The sequence below is a fragment of the Lacerta agilis genome, chromosome 2 (assembly GCF_009819535.1).
Source record: "Lacerta agilis isolate rLacAgi1 chromosome 2, rLacAgi1.pri, whole genome shotgun sequence".
Lineage (NCBI taxonomy): Eukaryota > Metazoa > Chordata > Lepidosauria > Squamata > Lacertidae > Lacerta > Lacerta agilis.
The window spans coordinates 67,567,953-67,591,183 of NC_046313.1; the positions used below are offsets into that span (position 1 = coordinate 67,567,953).

Genomic DNA, 23,231 nt, shown 5'->3' on the forward strand with positions numbered 1-23,231 from the left:
AAAGCTCACAAAACACACAGAGAGGCAAAGTTAATCCAAATAATTATGCAGAAGATGTTCTGAAGTGTGACATGTGCCACTGAGTACCCTCAATATAGGGGAGTGTATAAGGCCAACTAAAACCATAATGTTAAAGGAATGCAGAACAAGAAAGTTGAAGCTCAGGTTCCTGTGTGCTCCAGGAACCCCCAAAGATTAGCTCTTAGTCATAGGGTGGGGCTGATTCTCACACTATTTTTTCTGCTGTGTGCACATTCACAATGAGAAATATAACTTGACATAGGTAATCACAGCCATAGTTTTGCGTTTTGGATCTAGTATAGCCATCTTGCACTATATAATGGGTGTGGGGGAGGCGCAATATATTATGAGCCCATTCTGATTGGGCCATATTCACTGCTGCAACAGTATTCTCCCCACTCCAAAATTAGATGTTCTCTCACCTAATCCTAATTTCAGAATTGCAATTAGGTTGATTGACAAGGACTGTGCACTGGGGAAATGGGCTAGCCTTCTGAAGGATAGGCTGGTGAATTGTTAAACCTGCAAGTTTCTCCTCCCAAGGGTGAAGTTGAGCAGAATAATAGAATGACTTTTAACCAGAGAATTTAAGTTCAGTTCCTGTCTCATAACCTGTTCTGTTCTGGGAAATAATGTTTTTGTCTTCACTTTCCCATCTCTTATAGATTCCTTAAGAATTCTGCCTGGATTTTGGATTCACACCTGTTCCCACTATGCCCCTTGTTGGCTTTTTGCTTTGGGCAACCTTACTAATTGTAGGCTGGTGGCCATCCTACTCCAAGGATTACCTCTTTGCTACTCCAAGGGTGCAGCTCACTTTCAAAGGTAAGGTACAGTCACTATGTTAAATCAGAGTTATAGCATAATTGTGGTTTTACTTGTGTTATGTTTTCTGGCAATTAATGGCTTGATAAAAGTTCAGTATCCATAATGCGTCTCTTGAGGGCACCAAGATCCAGACCTGGAGGTTCTGTTTTAATTTCAGGTTCACTAGAGTGGCCACTCTATCTTTCCAAGAATGCTATTTCCAGCAGCAGATTTTCTTGGGATCCTAGCCACGATAATGAGCAACACTTTTTTTCTGGAATAGGTTCTGAGAAGCCCCTGGGCTAGCAGCCTACATCAATCACACATGTAGTGCATTGCACTTCAGTGTCTCTCTCCATCTGGAGATAACTGGCCTTGCAGCTTGTGGAGTTTCCTTAGATTTTTTTAGAGTCAAGCACCATAGCTGGCAGTACAGACAGCAGATTGACAGCTCAGTGAACCCAAGCTGCTATGTGTGCTGAGACGTTGGCAGCAAGTCACATATGAGCTTCCTAAGGAAGGGACTGCAGTGCTGCATATGGATCTTCCATGCCGAGGAGGAGACAGGTGTTGGGATGACTGTCTGTAAACCTTCAGGGCTAGCTGGCATGCGGCAGTGATTGCCTGTGAAGGATACTGCATTGAATTAATTAATTGACCTCACAGGGAGGAGAATGCCTCTTATGAGTCTGATCTACATTAGCCTTTTTGTCCTGTTACTGCTTCTGCTTGCATGCTCAATGACACATGAGCCAACTTGTAGTAAAACCTTTTCATTCTGTGATATTTTTTTCCAGACTACTTTTATGATGACTTTTTAACTTAATGCATTTTTCTTTTACTGAGAATTTCCAAGTGAACTAACTGTGTGGTGCTATTATGGTTGTCCGTGGGAGGGGCTTAAATCTGGATTGGCACCAGAACTGGATTGGCACCTCTTTCTCCCACCTTCCTCTCCCATTTTATGTTTAACCTCTGGTGGGCAGGGACAAATCTGTGGGACATTTTATTCTTTATTTTACTCCCAATGACTGAATGTTCATATTCTTTTTTTATACTAGTGCTTTGTTCAAAGTCTGTCTTTCAGATATAAGTGGTTAGAAAATAGTGTTCTCTCTGTGCTGTATCACTGAATTGATGCTGGTTGCAGGGCTGAAGTGCTCATCTTGCTGGGGATAGCACTGGTAAGGGGGAAATTAGGCAGAGCACATTAAAGGGAAGAGAAGAAAGAAGGAATGTTATATATTGCAGGAGGTGGAGGACCAGCAGTGGGAAAGGAGATGTGGTGGTGCTTGTGATGGAGACCCTGAAAGTCTCAGCTGGCTGCCTTTGTTGCTACACTTGGCTTGGCAAACTCCCCCCCCCCCCGACTTGTCCCCATCTCTTTTGTCACCATCACACAGTTTCTGGCAATTAATGTTTTGTTTAAAGTTCCGTATCTGGAATGTGTCTTGGAGGGTACCAAGATCCAGACCTGGGAGTTATGTTTTAGTTTAAGTCAATAGAGAAGCTCTCCGACTTACTATACTCACAAAAACCTTAAAAGATAGCAGAAAAGATCTCTAATATTTAAGTGTTATGTGTAGGTTCACATGTGCTGATTTCTTAAAAAAACAGAGAAAAGGCAAAGCAAATTCTGTGTGCACATGACTGTCGCCTTGCGTGAATGTGTCTACTTCCTGTGGGCTTGCAGCTAATTATAGTGATAGGATAAAAGGCAATACACTACACATGACTAAAGATACTTGAACTTTTCATTGTACTTTCAAGTTGCATGTAGCATTGTAGCATGAAATTGCATTATAAACAAGGGAAATACAGCACTGTATTTCATACAGTGTGCAAAATACAAAGCGCTGCCTAAAAAATGAAAGAGGTTTCAGTATGACTCTGGTCAGGGTAGCATCTATATGTAACTATGCACTAAAACCAAAGGAAGCCTGTAGCTTAGGTACAAGTTTCCTGCAAATGTTCCTTCTCCATAGTCGGGGGAAATGGATCAATGTGTATCTCAGGGCTGGTGTATTTATAGATTGCAACTTCTTCTTGCCAGGATATGACATGAAGGTCTCTATTTTCATACTGTGCTGCTCCTTTGCTCTTCAGATTTTTGCAGCATGAAATTGCATGTGTTGGGCACGTGAAGAAATGTGAGAGATTTGCAGATCAAGGGGAGGTGTTCAGGGGATGTGATGAATAGTGTGTGTTTAAAAGTTTGCTTTTTAAGATCTATCAATAATTATATTAATTAATTAATTAATTAATTATATTGTCATTTTAATGACACAAATTTTTTTTGTGTCCAGCTTTGGGTATTTGTTACAGGTTGTGTGGAGCCCACAGTAGCTCATCACCAGTAAGTCTGAACCTTGTGCATAACATGTTTGCACATTTTAAGAGCCATCATCTTTTGAATATTTATTGATGCAAGTTATGAGGTGATAGACGGACACTTACCCTGCAACTGTCTGATTATTTTTGTGTTTTCAATGTTTTTGTAAGTAGGCTTCTGTTACATTCACATAATGTACTGGCAGGATTTGGGGACTGGCAGTGGCAGGAGGAGATTGGTAATAGTGGTGACTCTGGGGTTGTGCACTCATCTTGCTCTATAGGCTGAGGGAGCCGGTGTTTGTCTGCAGACAGCTTCCTGGTCATGTGACCAGCATGACTAAGCCGCTTCTGGCGAACCAGAGCAGCGCACAGAAACGCCGTTTGCCTTCCTGCCGGAGTGGTACCTATTTATCTACTTGCACTTGACGTGCTTTCGAACTGCTAGGTTGGCAGGAGCTGGGACCGAACAATGGGAGCTCACCCCCGTAGCGGGGATTCAAACTGCCGACCTTCTGATTGGCAAGCCCTAGGCTCAGTGGTTTAGACCACAGCACCACCCGCGTCCCTGATGCAGGGTAGCCAAAGTCAAAAGGAAGAACTGTGTTCTGATAGTTTCATGGAAGAACTTTTGGTAGGTGCAGTTTGTCATGCAGGGGTGAATCATCTTGTGACACCCTGTCCTCTTTTACTCCTGTTCCTTTGAATTATTTTTTAGCTGTAACAAATAGATTAATTGATTTTGGAGGCAATGTAAGGTTGTCAAGAACATGGAAGGTCATAGTACTAAACTATGTTTAGGTTTTTTTTTTAGTAACAAGTCTGGTTTAGCCTCTCTCCTCCAGCACCATGCATTTTTGACTTTGAGCTCTGGATTGGCTAGAACTGCACTCCTAAGTGCCCTTCTCTTTTACAAGCAAGAACTTTGGAATATGAACAGAGAACAAGCGGTAGACAGAAATAGAATCTATCCCACCTTTATGTTTAAATTGTATAAGTACTCATTTGAGTTCCTCTTTTGGGCCTATTGAAAGATTTCTGTATCTTAGGAATGGGGGGGGGGTTCGAATGAATGACTTAGAAAAATAATGTCTTTGAGCCTTTTTATAAGAGGATATGGTTTTCTGTTACTCTACAATCAAAAAAGCTGGGAAAGTTCTACCTTTGCCAGTAAGGTTTCTCCCCACCCCAACCCCATATCACTTGACTCTGGGGTCTTGAAGCTTTGACAAAAGCAGAAATAATAAATAATGAATCGTGGGACTTGGCAATGAAACGGAAGGCAGCTTGGAAACGAATTGAATGGTGAAGGCATTGAAAGGGATGGAAGAACTTACCTGGAGTTCGCTGACAGTTATGCACATAAACATGGAAACAATGATCCCTGATTCGTAAAGCCAAGGAAATTACTGTAAATCAAATCTTTCTCAGGAAGCAGGTAACTGCTTCCCACAATGCCAAATAAGACTACCTGCAATTCCTCCTACTGAAGAGATCATTCTCCCCTGCATTCAGCATTTCTATCCACCCCACAGTATGTTTTTCCAAGGAATCGCTTTCTCCTTTCACTGAATTCTTGTTCCAGTCACACTGTCCTCCTTCGCCCTGGGCTTAACGCCCTTAACATGTTTGCAGATTTGTTCTCTAGAATTTGTTCTCGGTTGCATTAGTTGTAATCAGGTATACAATCTGATGTGCACATAATTATGTATATAGGAATTGGCAGTTGCATGCCTCAGTGTTCAACAGCATAGTCAAAAGTAAGGAGGGTCTGAGTACATATTGGTGCTATCACAGCATGAGATGTATTATGAATGTCCCTCACTTTCCACAAGTAACATTAAAATTAAGCCATTGCTTGGAGCAATAATCTTACATTTTCACTCACTGTCTTCTTTATGAAGTCCATTGACCTGTATTTGCAGCTGATCTGTCAGCAGCCAGAGTATTTGCGTTATGGAACAGTGTCTAAAAAAGATTGATCTTCAAGCACTTAGGTGGTTAAGATTCATGGGCTGGCATTCATCTCATTTTTAATTCTGTTTACTGAAAGCTACATATATTGGTTAATGCTTTCTTTTGCAAATCTGTGCATGATTTAGAAAGTCAGTTTTAAATGGATAGTTCTTCCTGATTCCCTCTGAGCAGCTTGTGAAAACATTTTTATATTGGAAATAAAAGTTTTAGACTGACTTTGTTGTGAAATACTGTGTAGGTTTTGCTGTTTTGGATGAAACTGAATTTAACATTTAAAACACCAACAATAAGTTAAAATATCAATTATTTTAGATGCTGTATGTTGTCTGAAGTATATTTGGAAGAAAGAAAGCAGCTGTTATGCATTAATAAGAAATAAATGCATATATTTACCTATATTTCTTAGCTCTTAGATTACATGGTCTATGAAGTTTTTTCTATAAATCTAAAAGGAATGGAAGACATCAGGGGTCCCCAAACTAAGGCCCGGGGGCCGGATGTGGCCCAGTTGCCTTCTAAATGCAGCCCACGGATGGTCCGGGAATCAGCGTGTTATTACATGAGTAGAATGTGTCCTTTTATTTAAAATGCATCTCTGGGTTATTTGTGGGGCCTGCCTGGTGTTTTTACATGAGTAGAATGTGTGCTTTTATTTAAAATGCATCCCTGGGTTATTTGTGGGCATAGGAATTCATTCATATTTTTTTTCAAAATATAGTCCGGCCCCCCACAAGGTCTGAGGGACAGTGGACTGGCCCCCTGCTGAAAAAGTTTGCTGGCCCCTGGAATAGATCCTTTTTAATAAGCAAGGCGAAAGTTAAAGACTCTTTTTTTTTTATTCAGAACACTGTAAATATATGATAGGCGATAAAACCATGTGGGGTGTTAGCAGAGGGGCAGTACCTCTGGTGGGGGACACTTCATGCTCCTTCTGGGGTAGTTTGTCCATCTTTGAGCTCCACCCTGCACTTAGCTCTCACATGTGGCTCCTAGAAGCTGTCAGCATGCGACAGTGGCCATGCCCCGGGAATGGCTTTGACTGCCCGGCTAAACCAGGTGAGGAGAGCCAATGGGTCTCAAACCCTCAGTGAGTTTGGGTCTTCCCCTGCATACAATGACAGGCTCCAGTGGATTGAGTGAGTGAGAACAATAGTGGGTCTAATAGTTAAGAAGGCAGTTTCTGCACGTGCTGTAGAGGGAAGTGGGGGGAGACGGGGCTCATCAACCTGGGCTAGATGGAAAACCTGAGTTTTTCATCTAGGAGAAGGGAAACTCTGATCTCAAACCTCTGCTCTCTTTGGGACAAGAAAAGGTGAAGGAGTGAACCCTTCACAAATTTCGAGTGGAGGCCGCCCTAAGACTATTGGATGGTCCTTCGTATGCTGCCTCCTAGCAACTCCTGCAGCCAAGCTGGTGCCAAACATATTGCTCTGCTTTCCTTTTGGACCACATCAGCAAGGTCTTGCCATCTGGGTAGCCTAGAACCTTCATACACACTGCCCAGGCTTGCATCCCAGGGAGGATACTTTGGTGCTGCTAGTGCAGGTTTGACTTCACCCCCGAAGGAGCACTCAATTGTCTCTTGAGACAAATGGATGACAACAGATAAAAGCATGTGGGTTAGCAACTTCTAGAGGAAAGATCAAATCACCTGACTGACTGTGTTGTTACTTGGGTGGTATCCCCCCCCCCTTGAAGACGGGGTCAAGATTTTCCCACCTCAAAGATTATAGACAGAGACAGATGAGTGAGAGGACTCTGTCCTGCTTCTTCTAGCAGAGGTGGAGCTTCTAGGCAATGTCCAAACAGTAGTCACTGCCTGGTTGTTGCCTGTTGGTAGCAACTGGGGGCTACTTAAAGGGCAAGGTGCTGGCAAAACACCAGGAAGCCTCTGCAGCTTATCACTGACGTTTCTCTTTTTATTCTGCAATGCATTTCTTTCCCTTGAACCCCTATTTCAGTTATTCCCAGTTAATGAGAATTAACCTCTAGCCTTGCCTAAAAGCCAGCTGGGAAACCAGAGCTGTAAACTGAGCTGTCTTTAATTAGGTTTTTTCCCTGAGTCGATAATTTGTATGTCTTTATGTGCCTCTCTTTCTAGTGAGGTGGTGGGTGAATAGAAAGGGAGGGGGTGGGGAAGAGCACAGCTAGGAAAGTGGGAAACATGAGGAGGAAGAGTTAATCAATGTGGGCTGTTAACATGGCCCAGGCCACCAACTCCGCCAATAAACTGCAGCCAGGGCTTAGAGAAAGGTGAGAGATTTAATGTGCCTGACACCTCCTCCCACTTGGCCCAGATTCTACTTGGCAGATTAAACAGCAGGAACAGACCATAATTCTATATTTGAGCAGGAAGGAAAGAGGTTGGGAACAGGCGTGTAAGGTTCCAGACTGAGGATTCTGCATGATTTTTTACTGCAGGGGCATTCAGAAAGAATGCTCTAACATCACATTTAAAAACAGACAAACCCATGTGCCCAGGGGCATTGAAGCCTCAGACGAAAGTGTCATGGCTCATGTACACTGTTTATACGTTGTTGCAGATTATGAGCTTCTGTGTGAAGGGCATGTGTGGGGTAGAGCCATTCATTTATATAGGCTTTTCCATAGGGCATTCATGTGAAGGTAAACATTCTTTTTCAAGGCTGCATATAAACTGTTTCATTCTATCACTAAGTTGTGTTCCCACCACCACTCCTCTTAGTCCTTGGAGGTTAAAAGAAAATAGCACTGATAGATTTTATCAAGGGGGGAGTGGAGGAGCAGGCGGTTGGGTTGTCCCTGAAGATGTTTGGAAGCCAGCAATGATGGACTTGGCTTTGGAGTGCTTCAAAGGAGCAGCACTAATTTATCCATCTTCAAGAAGTAGCAGCACTAACTTTCTTACCTTAGGTTCCAGATAGTGATATAGTGGAGCAGGAGGGGACAGGGACAAAGCACCCTCCCACTTATTTCATAGTAAAGGTAAAGGGACCCCTGACCGTTAGTGTCCAGTTGTGGATGACTCTGGGGTTGCGGCGCGCATCTCGCTTTACTGGCCGAGGGAGCTGGCGTACAGCTTCCGGGTCATGTGGCCAGCATGACAAAGCCACTTCTGGCGAACCAGAGCAGCACATGGAAACGCTGTATACCTTCCTACCAAAGCGGTACCTATTTATTTACTTGCACTTTGATGTGCTTTTGTACTGCTAGGTTGGCAGGAGCAGGGACTGAGCAACGGGAGTTCACCCCGTTGCACACTACACCACTGCTTTTAGATATACCGGTAGAATGACCAATTGGATGATTCAGCCTTTCAGTTTTCAGATGTATCTGCATATAATGCAGCAAGGCTATTCCTATGTTCCCTTACGCAGAGTTAACAGTTTGATGACAGAGCAGACTGTATTGCCTCTGATGTGGCAGTGCTGACAGCAGAGAAGTTCACATGGATCACCAGCAGCTGGGTAGTGTTGCTTAGTCTCTGCATATAGACAGTAAGACAATGCAGTACCCAGAGAGCCATGAACAGCTTCCCCATTCACTTCCTGCTGTAGCCAGTTCAAAGCCCATTGTTCTGCTTGTATCAGTGTTTATGCTCACATTCATTGGGAACACCCAGACCACTGTTGCTGAATAATACTGTAATTAGAACCAATCATCTGCTGCTCTCTTTAGCAGTTCTATATCGGCCTCATCACATGGAAATGGCTGCATGATCTTGGTATACATCATTATACCATTTTTGGAAAATACAATTTTCTCTGGTTCAGAGAGTTTATTCCATTCCAAGAGCATCAAGAATCACCACCCACCCCTGCAAGTGCTACAAGATTTATCAAAATTGTGTGTGTTGTCAATGCGGATAAGTCTGTAGGCTTTGCAGGAGGGCAAAGTCTTGCCTTACTTCCCTAGTGATAAAAATCCAGTTGTCATTGTGATGTTCTGGAACAATGGCTTTGCTATGGGTATCATTCATTGCTCAGTCTTTGAAGAACGCATTCTGCTTCTCCATGAACAGCAGGTGTTTTTGGTTAACCCCTGTGCCTGGACCTTATGTTTGCATTGTGTGGAACTGATATTTGTGGGAGTTTTTCCAAGTCAGGAGAGCAAAACGTAAGTCATGATGGGTTGTAGTTCTCCATTTAGCATTCTGCGTCAAAACCTCTCTGCTCCACTCCCTACCCTCAGTGCTAAGAGTTGGGAACATGTTCCCAGGAGGGAAATAAGCAGTGATGGAAAATGAAAGCAGCATCCTAAATCCCCCATTTGCTGTCAATCCTTGTTTCCCAAGGAAGGATGAGGTGGGGGAGAAGATCTATTTATATAACCTGGACATTTGCTGGTGACTTCCCGCATACATGCATATATCTTTTTCAGTATTCTTCTCAGGAAAAAACAGGGTGGCTATTCTTAACAAAGTTATTAAAAAATCTTCTCCCTATGTATGAACATCATGTTATTTTGTTTATTTGGCAGGTTGGGACTGATTGACAACCCCATATTTACAGATAAGCATGATATCTATGGGTGGTATGCTTGTTAGGAGTGTGCATGTTTGAATCTATTTTCTGTTGTTGGCTTGAATGAAATTAAGCATAGTAAAAAGAAGAATATAGCCCATATCCTGTGAACCACTGATTTCAGACCTGGACTGGAAAAACCACTATTTTACGTCTACATCTACAATGTAACTCCAGCACAAAGTCTGAATGTATACTGTGTGGGGCTAGGAGAGTCAGCACACATGGAGGACAGGGAGTGACTTCTGATATGCTTTCCTTCAATATGTCCTCCAAGCAAAAGAACATCCTGGACAGTTATGCAGCTTCTTTACCATTTCTCAAGTGTTTACAGGGCTGTGATTTGCGACTTACTAGAAAATACTTACGACTAGTATTATTTCACTGCTGCTGTTGGAACACCTGTCACTTTTATGGCTGAGCATAGAAGACCAAAGATGTGAAAGCTTGACCACATGCTGTCATGCATAGTGTGTGTGTTTTATAGGAAAGCAGAATATAAATAGTAAAATAACCTCACTTTGTGTATTTAGAAGGTCCTGGGTTCAATCCTTAAACCATCTCCACCTAAAAAGATCTCTGTTGGAAGGCCTGGAGAAGATTATGCAATAGTAGGTTGGATGGACAATGATAGTATAAGACAACTTCATATCAAAATAACAATACAGCTGTCTGTATTTGCACAATGGAACACCTGGGATTATGCTAGTGCTGTGTTGTTGTTGTTGTTGTTGTTGTTGTTGTTGTTGTTGTTGTTGTTGTTGTTGTTGTTGTTGTTGTTGTTTTGCTCCAGTGCAGTCCTGATGACTTTTAAAGCAAAGTTTCCACTGACTCTGATAAGTAGAGCCTTTCATTGACTCCTGTAGTGAGGAGGACGTGCATATAACCTATATCTGTGGAGTGATTACTGCCCTTATTTATTCTTGTTGCCACATCAGAAGCAGGGAAGGCGACCACTAGTGATAATAATCTTAAAAACAAGTAATGAAGCAGCAGCTAAATTTTAAAGTGCTGAAAGAGGTAAATGACTATGGCTGTAGGATTGAGCTGTTAACATTAAGTTGGAATTTGTTTCACTGTTCGAATTATTCTGTGCCACAGTGTGTCAGCTAAAAGAAAATGCATAAAAAATGTGACCATGGCAGAAGCAATCCATAGAAGGGGTAGAACAGTTAGCCCCAGGGACCTGGAAAAAGGAGATTGAACCTTTCACCTCAAGGTCAACAGAGCAAGGCAGTCATTACCAGCAGGAAGGTTTAGGGCCTGAGCAGAGCAAGTTGGTGGTCTTAAATTAACCTGGCTCCTAATGTGTCACAGTCTCTTTGTGTGTCTTTGTCTGTCTTTCTCTGGGGTGTCCCAGAAAAGATGATGCAAATTGAAATGATGGTGTAATGCCGTTCAGACGGAAAGATGGTAGATACTAAAGCTGCTACTGACCATGCTGTGCTTGTATTGTGGTCAACTGCCTGGGGCTTTTAAAACTCCAGGGCTGCCTGATGGAATCTTAATGTCAAAATGTATTTGACATGTGGTCCATCCCATCCCTAGTAATTTATGGAGTAATATAATAAATACATATGTGGTGAGAAACCAAATATGATGATGATGATGATATTTATTTATAGTCTACCTTTTTCCCAGACCAAGACTCAAGGCAGCTTACAGATAAAATAGAAACAGCTAAAAACAGAAAAAAGCAACAATTTAAAAGCAATTAAACACTAACAGATATGGGATACAGATAATTACAATAAAAATAGCACCGGTCCTTTCCTTAGAAACAATCAGTTCCCCAAAACTGGATGGAGCAGGAAAGTCTTCATCTGTGATAGGAGAAGGAGGAAGCCAGTCTACCTTCTCTAGGAAGGGAGTGCCAAAGTCTGGGAGCGGCCACTGAGAGGGCTGTCTCCCATATCCCCTGCACATGTGCCTTTGGGAGTGGCAGGGCAGAGAGACGGGTCTCCCCCAAAGATTTCAGAGCCTAGGCAGTTTCATATGAGGGAAATGGGTCTTTCAGATAGGTTGGGCCAAAGCCATGTAGGACTTTATAGGTCAAAACTAGCACTTTGAATTGTCTCTGGAAACAGAATGGTAGCCAGTGAAGCTGTTGTAAAAAGAGAAGTCCTATGCTCCCTATAACCAGCCCTGATAGAGTTGCATCCAATTGTGTCCCCTGCTTATGGAAGAATGTTTGGTCAAAGGCTGCCACCCTAACTTGACTTCCTTGAGAATAAGCGTCATTGAATTGAATAGCACTTATTTCTGAGCATTCATGGTTAGGATTTCACTACAAGTTATTTCAGAGGCCAAACTCTTTTCAATTTCTAGACATTCTAAAAACATGGTATGAAGGGAAAAACTACTTTGAAAATATATGAGTATTTTACATAAGTACATATTTGTGCCAAAAAGCCATCATTGGCTAAGGTTCCTTGTCACAGGTCCATGTCTTTAAAAACATGTGGTCATTTTTCATAATGTGTGAGTTACATGTTGCGGTTTCTGCCCAGTGAACATAACGCTTAACCTAGACCACTTGAGAGGTCTGAGTTCAAATGCCAGGTCAACCATAGGATTACAGGGCAAGAACCTACCTCTCGGCTGGAAAGTGTGTGTCTATAGAATGAAAGTATGAAGTGGTTACTCACTATGGACCTTAGCAGTGCATCAGGCTGTGTAATTTAATAAATAAAACAATCTTAAGTTGCTTTTAGACTCAGAATTGCATTTTTGCCTAGGGATGATTTTTATTTTGGCATATCTTTCTACTAAAGTTGAGGAAATGCTGCAAGAAAAAAGAAAAGAAATACAGCCAATGAGACAGCTAGGACAGGGCATCTTGGGACAGACAGTGTAAGTCAAAGAAAGTCACTGCTTAAATGTTGTTATCTGGCTTCAAAGTAAGGAATGCATGATGACTGAGTATTATAATTGCCTACTTAAAATGTTGGCAAAGTGTCCCAGGAAACCAGAGACAAAGACTGTTAGGTTCTCATGCACAAACAAGCTGCTTTTGGATGGGAACACTCCAAAGTATCACACACAGACAGTTACCGTAAGTGATCTTCATAAGACCTAGGGGATTCTGGAAAGCTGTTGAGTTAAAAGGACAAGAGCACAGTACTTTATTTGTAACTCACTTTTTATTGTTCACACAATCCCAGAGCAAGAAACAATACGAACACATTCATACTTTTCTTGGACTCTGCCTCCTTAACCGGACAGAGACACCCACAGTGTATTTCGGTCCTCCAAGCCATTAGTTGCCAGAGTTGCTGGTTATCCACAGATGGGAGCAGGTGTCAATCACTCTGCTCTGAGCTTGTCTGGAAGTGATAACCAAGAGCTGAAAGGCTCTGTAATCTCATTAGTTACTAACTCCCAAAGCCATCCCATCTCCAAAATGCCTCACCTAACACAAGATACACTAATGCAAGTCTATTCCCTTTATCTACTAAGCTTGTTATCCTGTTTAGGAAATAAATTGAGTTAGACTGGCAGGGATAAATTCTTAAAGAGTAGCTGTGTGAGTCTGTAAAAATAGCAAAGAGTTTCGTGGCACCATAAGGACTGGGAAGTGCTTATATTTGAAAGGGGGGGGGGGTTTGCTATTTATCATCACCTCTAGCCCATTGCCAGTTAAGCACAAACTGATTGTCTTCATCATTGCTTCTGATGAGCTTCCAAGCATTGATGAAGATTCATAATGATACATTCTAGGGGCATCTGAAGAAGTGTGCATGCACACGAAAGCTCATACCAAGAACAAACTCAGTTGGTCTCTAAGGTGCTACTGGAAAGAATTTCCTATTTTGTTTCCTATTTTGTTTCGACTATGGCACACCAACACGGCTACCCACCTGTAACATTCTAGGGGGTCATTCTTAACCATTACCATTCATTCTCTTGCTGAGTTTTTAGAAACAATTTCCTGTGTCCTCCTTAGTTTTATTACACAGTTATACCCTTGCATTAATTTTTCTTCTACGCAGTGTATTCCGCCCCCACCCCCCATTGTATCATGACTTTGCTATAGCTGCTTTTGCCAATCCAGCGCCAACCTCCAGATGTTTTGGACTATAAAGTGCTGACGGAGGCTTATCAGAGTTACAGTCCAAAATTTCTGACGGGCACCAGGTTGGTAAAGGCTGAGCTAGAGTTTCTTCTTCTGTTGTTGTTAGTTATATGCCCTTAATATCATAGTCCTCTGGATATACTTCATAATGTCAGCCAATTTTTCTATATATGTATTTGTTGTTCTTGGAAAACAGCTTACTGGAAGACATGGGAAAAATCAGAATTTTAGCTTTAAAAAGCCAGGGCGTACAACTTTTGTACAAGCTGTTTACTTTTTGTTAAAAGTAATATGTCACTCTGCATTACAGCATGCAAATTTAGTAAAACAACACACTCTGTATTTGTGGAATAGGTTTAGGAATCCTACAAGGAGCTTTCTGGCATGCCTTCTTTTGATAAAGACATTCTTAAACAGTGTGGCCTTTTTTAAAGCCTTTTAAAAACTGTGGAATCTCTCCCATGGCTGGATGGAGTCAGCTATGTATGTGAAAATATCTTGATTATCTCTTGTTGGTGCCTTGGCTCTTTGACAAATGCAGTTCATTTGAAATAAAAACATGATGCAGAGATTTCTGTCTCAAAACAATGAATTTTGACATTTTTTTTATACAGTATGCTGCTATAGTAAAGCAAATAAGTGATTTTCAATGTAGGAAAACTGGCCAGAATCCCTCACAGAGTTGGGCATGGTTATGTTCATTTAAATCACTGGGCTTCAGTACTGGACTTGGCATTCCTTTTTAGCACTTGAAGCGAAAACTTAACAGTATACTTTCCATGCTCTTTTTTTTTTTTAAAGAAAATGTCCCACAGGATGGAGGTTGAGCCCAGAAAAATGTTACCTCCCCTGGAATCTGCTGCCTGAAATGACTGTGGCATGATGCTTCACAATAAGACTGATTCTGCATGTATGCATGTTGTCGTCACCTAGCTTGCAGCCATTCTATCAGGCTACTTGAACTGTTTCTATCCCAGGAGGAGATTAAAAGAACTGATGCCTGAGTTTCCTTTTTTTCCATCTCCCTACTCATCGCTTTTCCCCTTTCTGCCATGCAATATATTTTGTCTGAAAGTTGTGACTAGTTGTTTTTTTTTTTTTAATGATCCAGTAGCTTAGAAGAGCACAGTAAAAAAAAAAAAAAGATTTCAGTAAATAATAAATGTAGGATTGTGTCTAGAAGGTAAAGGTAAAGGGACCCCTGACTGTTAGGTCCAGTCGCGGACGACTCTGGGGCTGCGGCGCTCATCTCGTGTTACTGGCCGAGGGAGCAGCGCAAACCAGAGCAGCGCACGGAAACGCCATTTACCTTCCCGCCGGAGGGGTACCTATTTATCTACTTGCACTGTCTACTGTATTTTAAATCCAAATAATTGTTTGATGGGTTGCTTTCTTGATAACATTAAGAGCGTACGATGAGCCCTTCTGGATCAGTCCAAAGGTCCATCTCGTCCAGCATCCTGCTCTCAAAGGGGCCAGTCAGATGCTTATGGGAAGCTCACAAGTAGGGCATTATTCTGAGCATGTTTCTTGAGAAGTGTAGAAAGAGTTTGAGTTTGGGGCCCCCCAAGGCCAGCTAGGACCAGAACTCTTAGCTTCCATTCAAACACACATTTCTGCATCAGGTTTCTACATCAGCCTTCTCCAACGTGGTGTTGTCCAGATGTTTTGGACTGCAGTTCCCATAATCCCTGATTATTCCTCATCATTGGCTGCTGTTGCAGGGGTTGTAGTCTAAAACAGGCAAAGAGCACAATGTTTGGGAAGACTGCTCTAGATCAAAAGCTATAACCAGAAATGTAAGCTCCTTCCACCCCAGAATTTCTGTAAAACGAACTAGCCTGTTTGGTAGTCAGCAACTTACAGATTTTTAGCCATTGAATGAAGTCACAGCCATGATTGGCAAGTGACCTTTTTGCACATCACCAGGTACAGCTAGGAGTTTTTAGAGCTGCTTCTTCCTGCTTCTACCTTATCACTGCCCAACATTGCATATAAAGGGGTGTGTGTGTGTGTGTGTGTTTGTGTGTGTGTGTTTCACGTCACTTGAATTGAGTGAATCTATGGTTTTCAGCAACAGCTCATATAATTGCCTGCCTGCCTACTGTTCTTTCTCTGTGCACATCCAGCACACAGTCCAGAAAATCAAAGCACGGACAGGCAGCACAGTTGTATCAGGATCTTGGTTGGCATAACATGATTAAACAATTTCAATTACGATGATAATAAAAGCATATATGCAGCTTTAAAAAATAGTAATTTTTATTAGCAAAGAATAGCATATTATACATTTTATCTATCAAATAATTTTTGAATAGAAATATAAAAGTGTACATGGAGCTTAGGATGCCATTAAAATGTGCTGATGCTTATTTTCAAAATATAAACCGTGCAAGTTTCATTTTTCCTGGGCCTCTGAACAGGGCAATTTATTTCCCTAATTCATAGCCTGTTATGAATCTAGTCCTTCACACCCTCCTGTGCTCACATCCTTGACAATAAGGCTGCAGTACTAATCCTATTTACCTGGGAGTGAACCCCATTGAATTCAGTAGGATTTACTTTTGAGTAGACATTGTTAAACTTTTTTTTTTAATAAAGAATTTATTGGTTTTTCCATAACAAAGAACAATCCAACACCTTCACCAACATTAACCCAACACTTACCCACCACAACTAAAACTAAACAAATACAAACATACCAACGATTCTTCTTCTTGTTTAAATACCAAAAAAAAAAAAATCTTGGTCGAATCATTACAGTTGACTTCCCCTGCCTTCTTTCCTTCGGTTCCAATTCCAGATTCTACTTTAATAACTTCACATTCTAAAAATTTAATTCATTTCAAAATTCAAAACTAAACATTCTTCTTAAAATCTTATTTTTTAGTTTACAATAATATTCCACTTCTTAACTTAACTAAAATCAGATCATATTATAACTTCATAGTAATTAATAACAAAACTCCATATCTTAACATATTATTCTTAAATCAAATCATAACATACATCTTCTTTCCCTTAAACTGCTGCTAATAAAAAGAAATCAAAATATCCCTTTTCTAGTTCTAAAACTTAAAGTCTTGACACACCGGCTTCAGGTTACCGTAATAAACCGTTTTTACTTTACCCTTAATACAGTTCACCCTATCCCCCTTCTAACCATTTTCCTTCTCCGTCTTACTCCGGAACCACTCCTCAAATTGTCCTCTTTTCTTGTAAGTCCACAGATCCAGACAAAGTCCACAACAGTCCTTGCATAGAGCATCAGGGTACGCAGATCATCTTCTTCCAGCTTCTCCGATTCAATGTTCCATTCTTCTTTTATTTGTAGACATATTAATTTTTTCCCCATCACTCCCGAGCTCTCACCTCGAGAGTTGGATATAGAAATCTTCCCCGTCCTGGGTCTGCCACCCCCAAAGGACGTTTCTTTTTTCCGGAGTCGCCAAACCATTTTGCTCTGTTCTTCAATCATCCCCTTCAGCTCTTTGCCAAGGCTCTCTTCCATTGCAGCCATGTCCTGAAAAGTCTCCTCTGTGGGAAGTACCTTTTCTGTCATATCCCGGTTCAATATCACCAATTTCTGGTTAAGCAGTTCCAGTCTCAAAAAAATAATCCTTTGTTCATCAGTCAATCCATGGTTCATAACCAACTCAAAAACGAAACCCAGCATGGCAGAAGCGGGCATAGGTATCAAATTTCAGTTTCAATTTCAATATTTTTCCATCTTGGTGCCAGTAGTTTTCCACTCAGTCTCAAGCTTTCGCAGCCATTTTCCCTGGAGCCAGGGCTCAAAGACTATAATTTTAAAAAGAGATATTCTCCACCATCTTGCTCCCCCAAAGGGAGATCTAAATAATCTCACTTGTCAAAAAATCAGTACTTTGTAACCATCACTGTAACAGCAGTCTCTCGAAACCGTTATTTTCTTTCCACCGAAGGGAGGCAGGCAGGCTTCCTTTCCATAATACCTCCCGGATCGTTAAATACGAAAAATAAGTCCAATCATGTACTCACAGCCACCGGGCTTCCTTATTTCTTTCCTCTGCAGGGAGAACGATGTCGCTCACCGCGGGCGGCGGCCGCCACTTCGCCGACCCGGTTGGGGCATGTCCCCTAATGGCCCGGCTCCGTAGTCCCTTCACCCCCACTCCCCCTTTACAGGGGGAGCGAGGGAAGGGTTCGGAGCCTTAGCGGGCCCGCCGGGGAGCCCAAGGCGCGGGACGCTCTTTCCGCGCCTCACCGGAGCCCCACTTAGCGGTAGCGGGGCTCCAACCGCCGGGCCGGCCTGGGTCGCCTCGCTGCCGAGGCAACCCACGACCGCCCGCGATGGCGTCCTCGCCGGAAGTCCAGACATTGTTAAACTTGAGCTGTAAATCAGTGGTACTTAATTTTGAGTAGATACAGGATTGTTAATCTACCCCCCCCCCACCCTATTTTTTAAAGCAATTAGGAAGGGCTTACTTGGGTATCACTGTTGTTATTTGGCAGGAAACTAATATTGATTTGTAAAACATTATTTTGCAATGACCAACTAGTTTTTGACAATAAAATATTTTTTGTGACATATATGTATATTATAACTTCCAGTGTTGGCAAGCTTCTTGCTTCATTTTGCTTTGGTATTTTGTTGTAGAATATCAAGATCGTTTAGTGTTGTAGCTAAAGCAGGGTGGAGTGGGGTGCATATTTATTTTTCTTTACATGAATTGTAAAAATATTTGTACAGTATCTTGCTTTTCTTCTCAGGAGCTCAAGGCAGCAAACATTGTCTTCCCCTCCCTCCCTCTCTTTTAATATTCACAACAGCCCCGTGAGGTAGGCTAGGTGTGAAAACAGATTAGCAAGTAGGATAGTGTTTTTCTTTGCATAAGGTATGCACTGTATTCTGTAGCACTGCCCAATATTCACCAACAATAGTCTTAATCCCCCATGTTGTGGTGAATGCTAAACTGCTGATCCTGGTAACTTCATGCATAGAAGTGTTAACAAACCAGTTTTGTGCTATCTGTCCATCCCTACTCTTCTAGAGATTGAATGCAGAAACGCCTGCCCTGCCCTTTTGAATTAGTATCTATTCATTCGGAACAGCTGGAGTTTATATTGCACTGAATCTTGCAGCCTTAAAAGGCATTTTTCAAATATTGACAGCTAAGTATTTTGGAAAATGTTTGTTTGTTTGAAGATACTTTCTTTGCTTAAACTTAAGAGCCAAAGGCCACAAATGCACATTTTGCAATGCCAAAAAGAGGCAGGCTCCAGACAGATCTGCACAATATAGAACTAGAGGTCAGCTTGTCCTCTTATTGATATCTCCCTGGTAATCTGACTGTGTCTTTTGCACATTCACATTTTCTGCATGACTCTCACCATGCAAAGAGGTGTGCCATGTGGTCTACAACATCACTCCATCACCACAACAGTACAGCAACTTTTTTTTTAGCATTGTAACCTGGAAATGTAGAAATAGAAGTAGTCATTGTATCTTCCTCTCAAAGTCAGAGGTTTTCAACTTTTTTGAGTCCACAGCTTGCTACGCCCCTGCTTGTGGAGTGTTCCTTCAGTCTCCTCTCCCCTCTCCTTGGGAATCCTCCAGGCAGCTGCTGCTGCCATCCCTAGTTTCTGAGCTGCGCCACCCCATGCCCCAAAGAGAGGTGCCTCCCAGAGGCACAGTTTGCCTGCGTAGCTTATAGCCAGAGCTGCTGCTACAGTAAATAGGTGTTTAAGCCTTTGGGAGGCAGAGACATGAGAGGGCATCAGAGGAGGGAAGGATGGAAAGAGGGACAGAGGCCAGTGTTTCCTGTGGCACCCTGACTGTCATTCAAGGCACCCCAGGGTGCCACGGCACACTGGTTGAAAGCCTCTGCTCTAAGTGATGGTGGGGAGCACCATACAAAGTGAAAATAACCCCGAAAGTGTTTATGTGAAGCTCTCCTGAGTCTAGCTTGGATGAGTGTGTTCCATAAAATTGTGGAATCCATTGCAAATCTGCAAGAAAGGAAGTCGTTGAATAAAACGGAAGGGCTCCCATTGCTCGGTCCTTGCTCCTGCCAACCTAGCAGTTCGAAAGCACGCCAAAAAGTGCAAGTAGATAAATAGGTACCGCTCTGGCGGGAAGGTAAACGGCATTTCCGTGCGCTGCTCTGGTGTCGGTGTCCCGTTGCGCCAGAAGTGGCTTAGTCATGCTGGCCATATGACCCGGAAAAACTGTCTGTGGACAAACACCGGCTCCCTCGGCCTGTAAAGCGAGATGAGCGCTGCAACCCCACAGTTGTCTGCGACTGGACTTAACTGTCCTTTACCTTTACCTTTTAAATACTGCACCTAAGGAACCAATGTAGTGTAAATGTATAGAAGCCCTCTTCTTGTGTTTTTGGATCATGTGCTGCACAGAAGGAATGGGATTGCACCCACTCGCTCCACCCTGACCTCTGTGCATTAGGCAGAACATGAGAATGGGCTCTTCCCTTGTTCAACTGTGTGTGCGTAAAACCTGTTCTCACATTCTGCCTAAAGGCACAGCAGATGTGATCCTACTCTTAACCGAATGCATGGGGGAAGACAGCTAGTGTTGGATTTGTATTAGGGAAACATAGGTTAAAATCCCTAGTTATTCATGAAGCTCATTGTGTAGCCTATTAGAGAAACCACTGACTCTTACCTACTTGACCTGGTTGCTGTGATGATGAAGTGAGAACTCCAAATATATTATTTTGGGATCTTTGGAGGATGAGTGGGGTACAAGTGTAATAAGCCACAGCAATGAGAACATTTTGTAGTGGAGGGAATTTTAAATCCGAAGTTTAAGCCCTACTTGTCTCATGGTCTTTCAAGTGCCATATTAGGAAAAGAGTGTTTCCTCCCAGCCTGACTTTTGTCAAATCTGTGAGGATATGCCTTAAAGCTAGGAACAAGCAAGAAAACAAACAAAAACTCTGCAGGATCTGAATTCCTCATGGGACTGAAGTGGATGACATGTTTATCTGGAAGCCAGTTTCTTTTTTTGCTTTCAAGGGTTGAAAGGAAATTTGGGAGGAGAAGAAACGTGGAAAATACTGGAAATGTCTGAGTGATTTATTGAAGGCAATTAACCATGGAGAATTTGTTTTCTCTAGGCAAAATAATAGTGTATACCCAGTGAGGAGTTCCTTCCTGAAGGGGCCGATGGACTACGTATGAAAAGAGGAAGGCCTGAATTCAGTGGTACCTCTAGTTACGGACTTGATCCATTCTGGGGTGCCGTTCACACTCTGAAAAGTCCGCAACTAGAGTGACGCTTCTGCGTACATGCGTGGCACGATAGAGCGCTTCTGTGCATGCGCGTGGGGGCAAAACCTGGAAGTATACACTTCCAGGTTTGCCGTGTTTGTATCCTGAAAAAACGCAACCGGAGACTGACGTAACAAGAGGTACGACTGTATACAGATTAGGATTTGCAGCCCAAGATCCTTTCAAGAAGTGCCATACCTTTAACTCACTGTGTATCATACAATATTACCTCCCAAAAAGCAAGTTACTTGGAAAGGGCTCACAAAAATTGGCTCTGTGTGTGGCTCTTGGAACTCTTCCCAGCCATACCTTCCTTGAGTATTTCCACATCAACCTTGAGTGTTTTTTCCTGGCAGGAATGTGTCCTTGAACTCTGATATTTTTATTTGATTTAATTTAATATTTTTATTTTGCTTTTCCAACAACAAATGTTGAGCTCAAAGAGGCTCACAATAATCACTGTAGCATTGAAAATTTACACTAAAATATGAAAAACTTTATATAAATAAAAAGCAAAACAAAACACAAATTCATCAATTTATCTGATTCAGCCCTGTGCCACTTGACATGCGCATGCATGACTCAGGGGGCTTGAGCCCTGGTCTTTTGCACTGGGACCTGGTTCTTCTGTCCCTTCATTTTTCAACAATTTTTTTCTTATAGTTTGGCTAGGTGTTCTTAAAGGGCTGTGTCAGTAAGACCCCATCCATCCATCATCTTAATGTGCCCAGGGGTTTGGTTTGAATATGTTCCCATGCTGCTGACTGCTTACTTTCAGTACATACAGACATCCTGGGATCAGGACTTTTTTGTTAAGAAGGCAGGCAGCTGTGCATCCCTGAAGATGAGATTGAAAAGTGATTGAGAACTCATGATAAGTCTGAGATTTTAAAATGGCAAGGATTTTGCAAAAATAAAAGCAACCCTTTCCACTCTCCCCCAACCCAAAAGAAATCAGCAGAAGAAATTAGCAAGGTGTCCATGGTGAGTGAGTAAATATGCGCATAATTAGCCCATATTTTTAAAAGGAAAAAGGCTCTGATAATGAAGGAGGAGGGGTGAGACAGTGGCCAACACAACAGACATTTATTCAAACAATAGTGAAGGAACTCTCTGGAAAGATTAGTGCCTGATTAATGAGGTACAAACCTTCACATAAAGAAACTGAAAAGCACAGTAATCAAGGCAGACTGGACAATAAAATGTGGAGTATGGTATGTTGTGTAAATCGTGTAAAATTATTCACTGGTTGAGCTTCCAGGGTATCTGTTTCTGTAGGCTTATATTGTAAGCATTTTTCTTCTTTGTTCATCCTCATAAGGTGCAAACCCTTGCTTATTTGTTTTTGGCAAACCACACTGAAACAAAAATCAAAACAACTTAGGCCCAAACAACTGGATTTCCCAGCAATGAATTCCGTTGGCTTGCTAGTGCAATATCACTTCTGCAGTCCTGTACTTACTGGGAGTAAGCTCCATTGAAACAGTGTATCTTACTCCTGAGTAAAATGCATATGATTTCATTGTTAACCTAATATCTCTTCAGAAACCTAGTATTAGAAGCTAGTCCTCTTTCATATTTAATTTTCCTGCTCCAGCAGTTTAATTACACTCATGCTAGACAGAATGTTAAAGTTGTTTTTGTGGCTTTGAAGGTTTCCTTTACAAAGTGTATGGGCCATGGTAGTGTGCTTTGCTCTAGAGAGTTTAGAGTTCTGTGATGGATGGAGATGATTATGAGCATGGTTTTTGCATCTTTAGTCTGAAGTTTTTCAGGAAATAATGTGCTCTGTGCTTTCTTCGCATTTCTCATTGAACTTGAGTTTTATGAAGGTGAGTTTTTGTCTTGAACAAGCTAAACATCTAGAATGTGTGTGTTTTAAAGACCCCTAAATGCATTCTGAGGACACAGCAAAGAGCTTCCTCCAGTTTTCTTCAAGCACTATAAGCCATTTGGCTCCTGCTGTGATTCAAAATCAACCTCTGACTTGATTTGTTCTGAATTTCCTTGAGGGAGCTGGGTGATCACAGAAGAAAGTGTTCCTCTATTTGAATAAGAAGTGGTTTGCATTCGAAAACACTTGAGCAAAGAGTCAAATAGGTTCTTTGGTTTCCTACCACCTGTGAATTAGTTAAATAGGAAAAGAGCTTGGCTCAGGGCCAGTGGGTCTCTCATTACTTGTAATTAGCTTAATTACATCATAAATAGCCCATCAAGGGATAGGAAGCCAAGCTCAAACAAATCAG

At 41.9% G+C, this 23,231-nt stretch overlaps 1 protein-coding gene across 4 annotated transcripts in view; it reads left to right on the forward strand.

The window, feature by feature from the left end:
* The window catches only part of SEMA3F (semaphorin 3F), a 123,517-nt gene that overhangs the window by 10,318 nt on the left and 89,968 nt on the right, over positions 1-23,231 (forward strand). For all 4 annotated transcript variants that reach the window (XM_033140580.1, XM_033140584.1, XM_033140583.1 and 1 more), the window contains exon 2: positions 687-846. In XM_033140580.1, coding sequence (XP_032996471.1) covers positions 735-846 — 112 coding nt within the window. In that variant the 5' untranslated portion in view covers positions 687-734. The remainder of the gene's footprint in view (positions 1-686; positions 847-23,231) is intronic.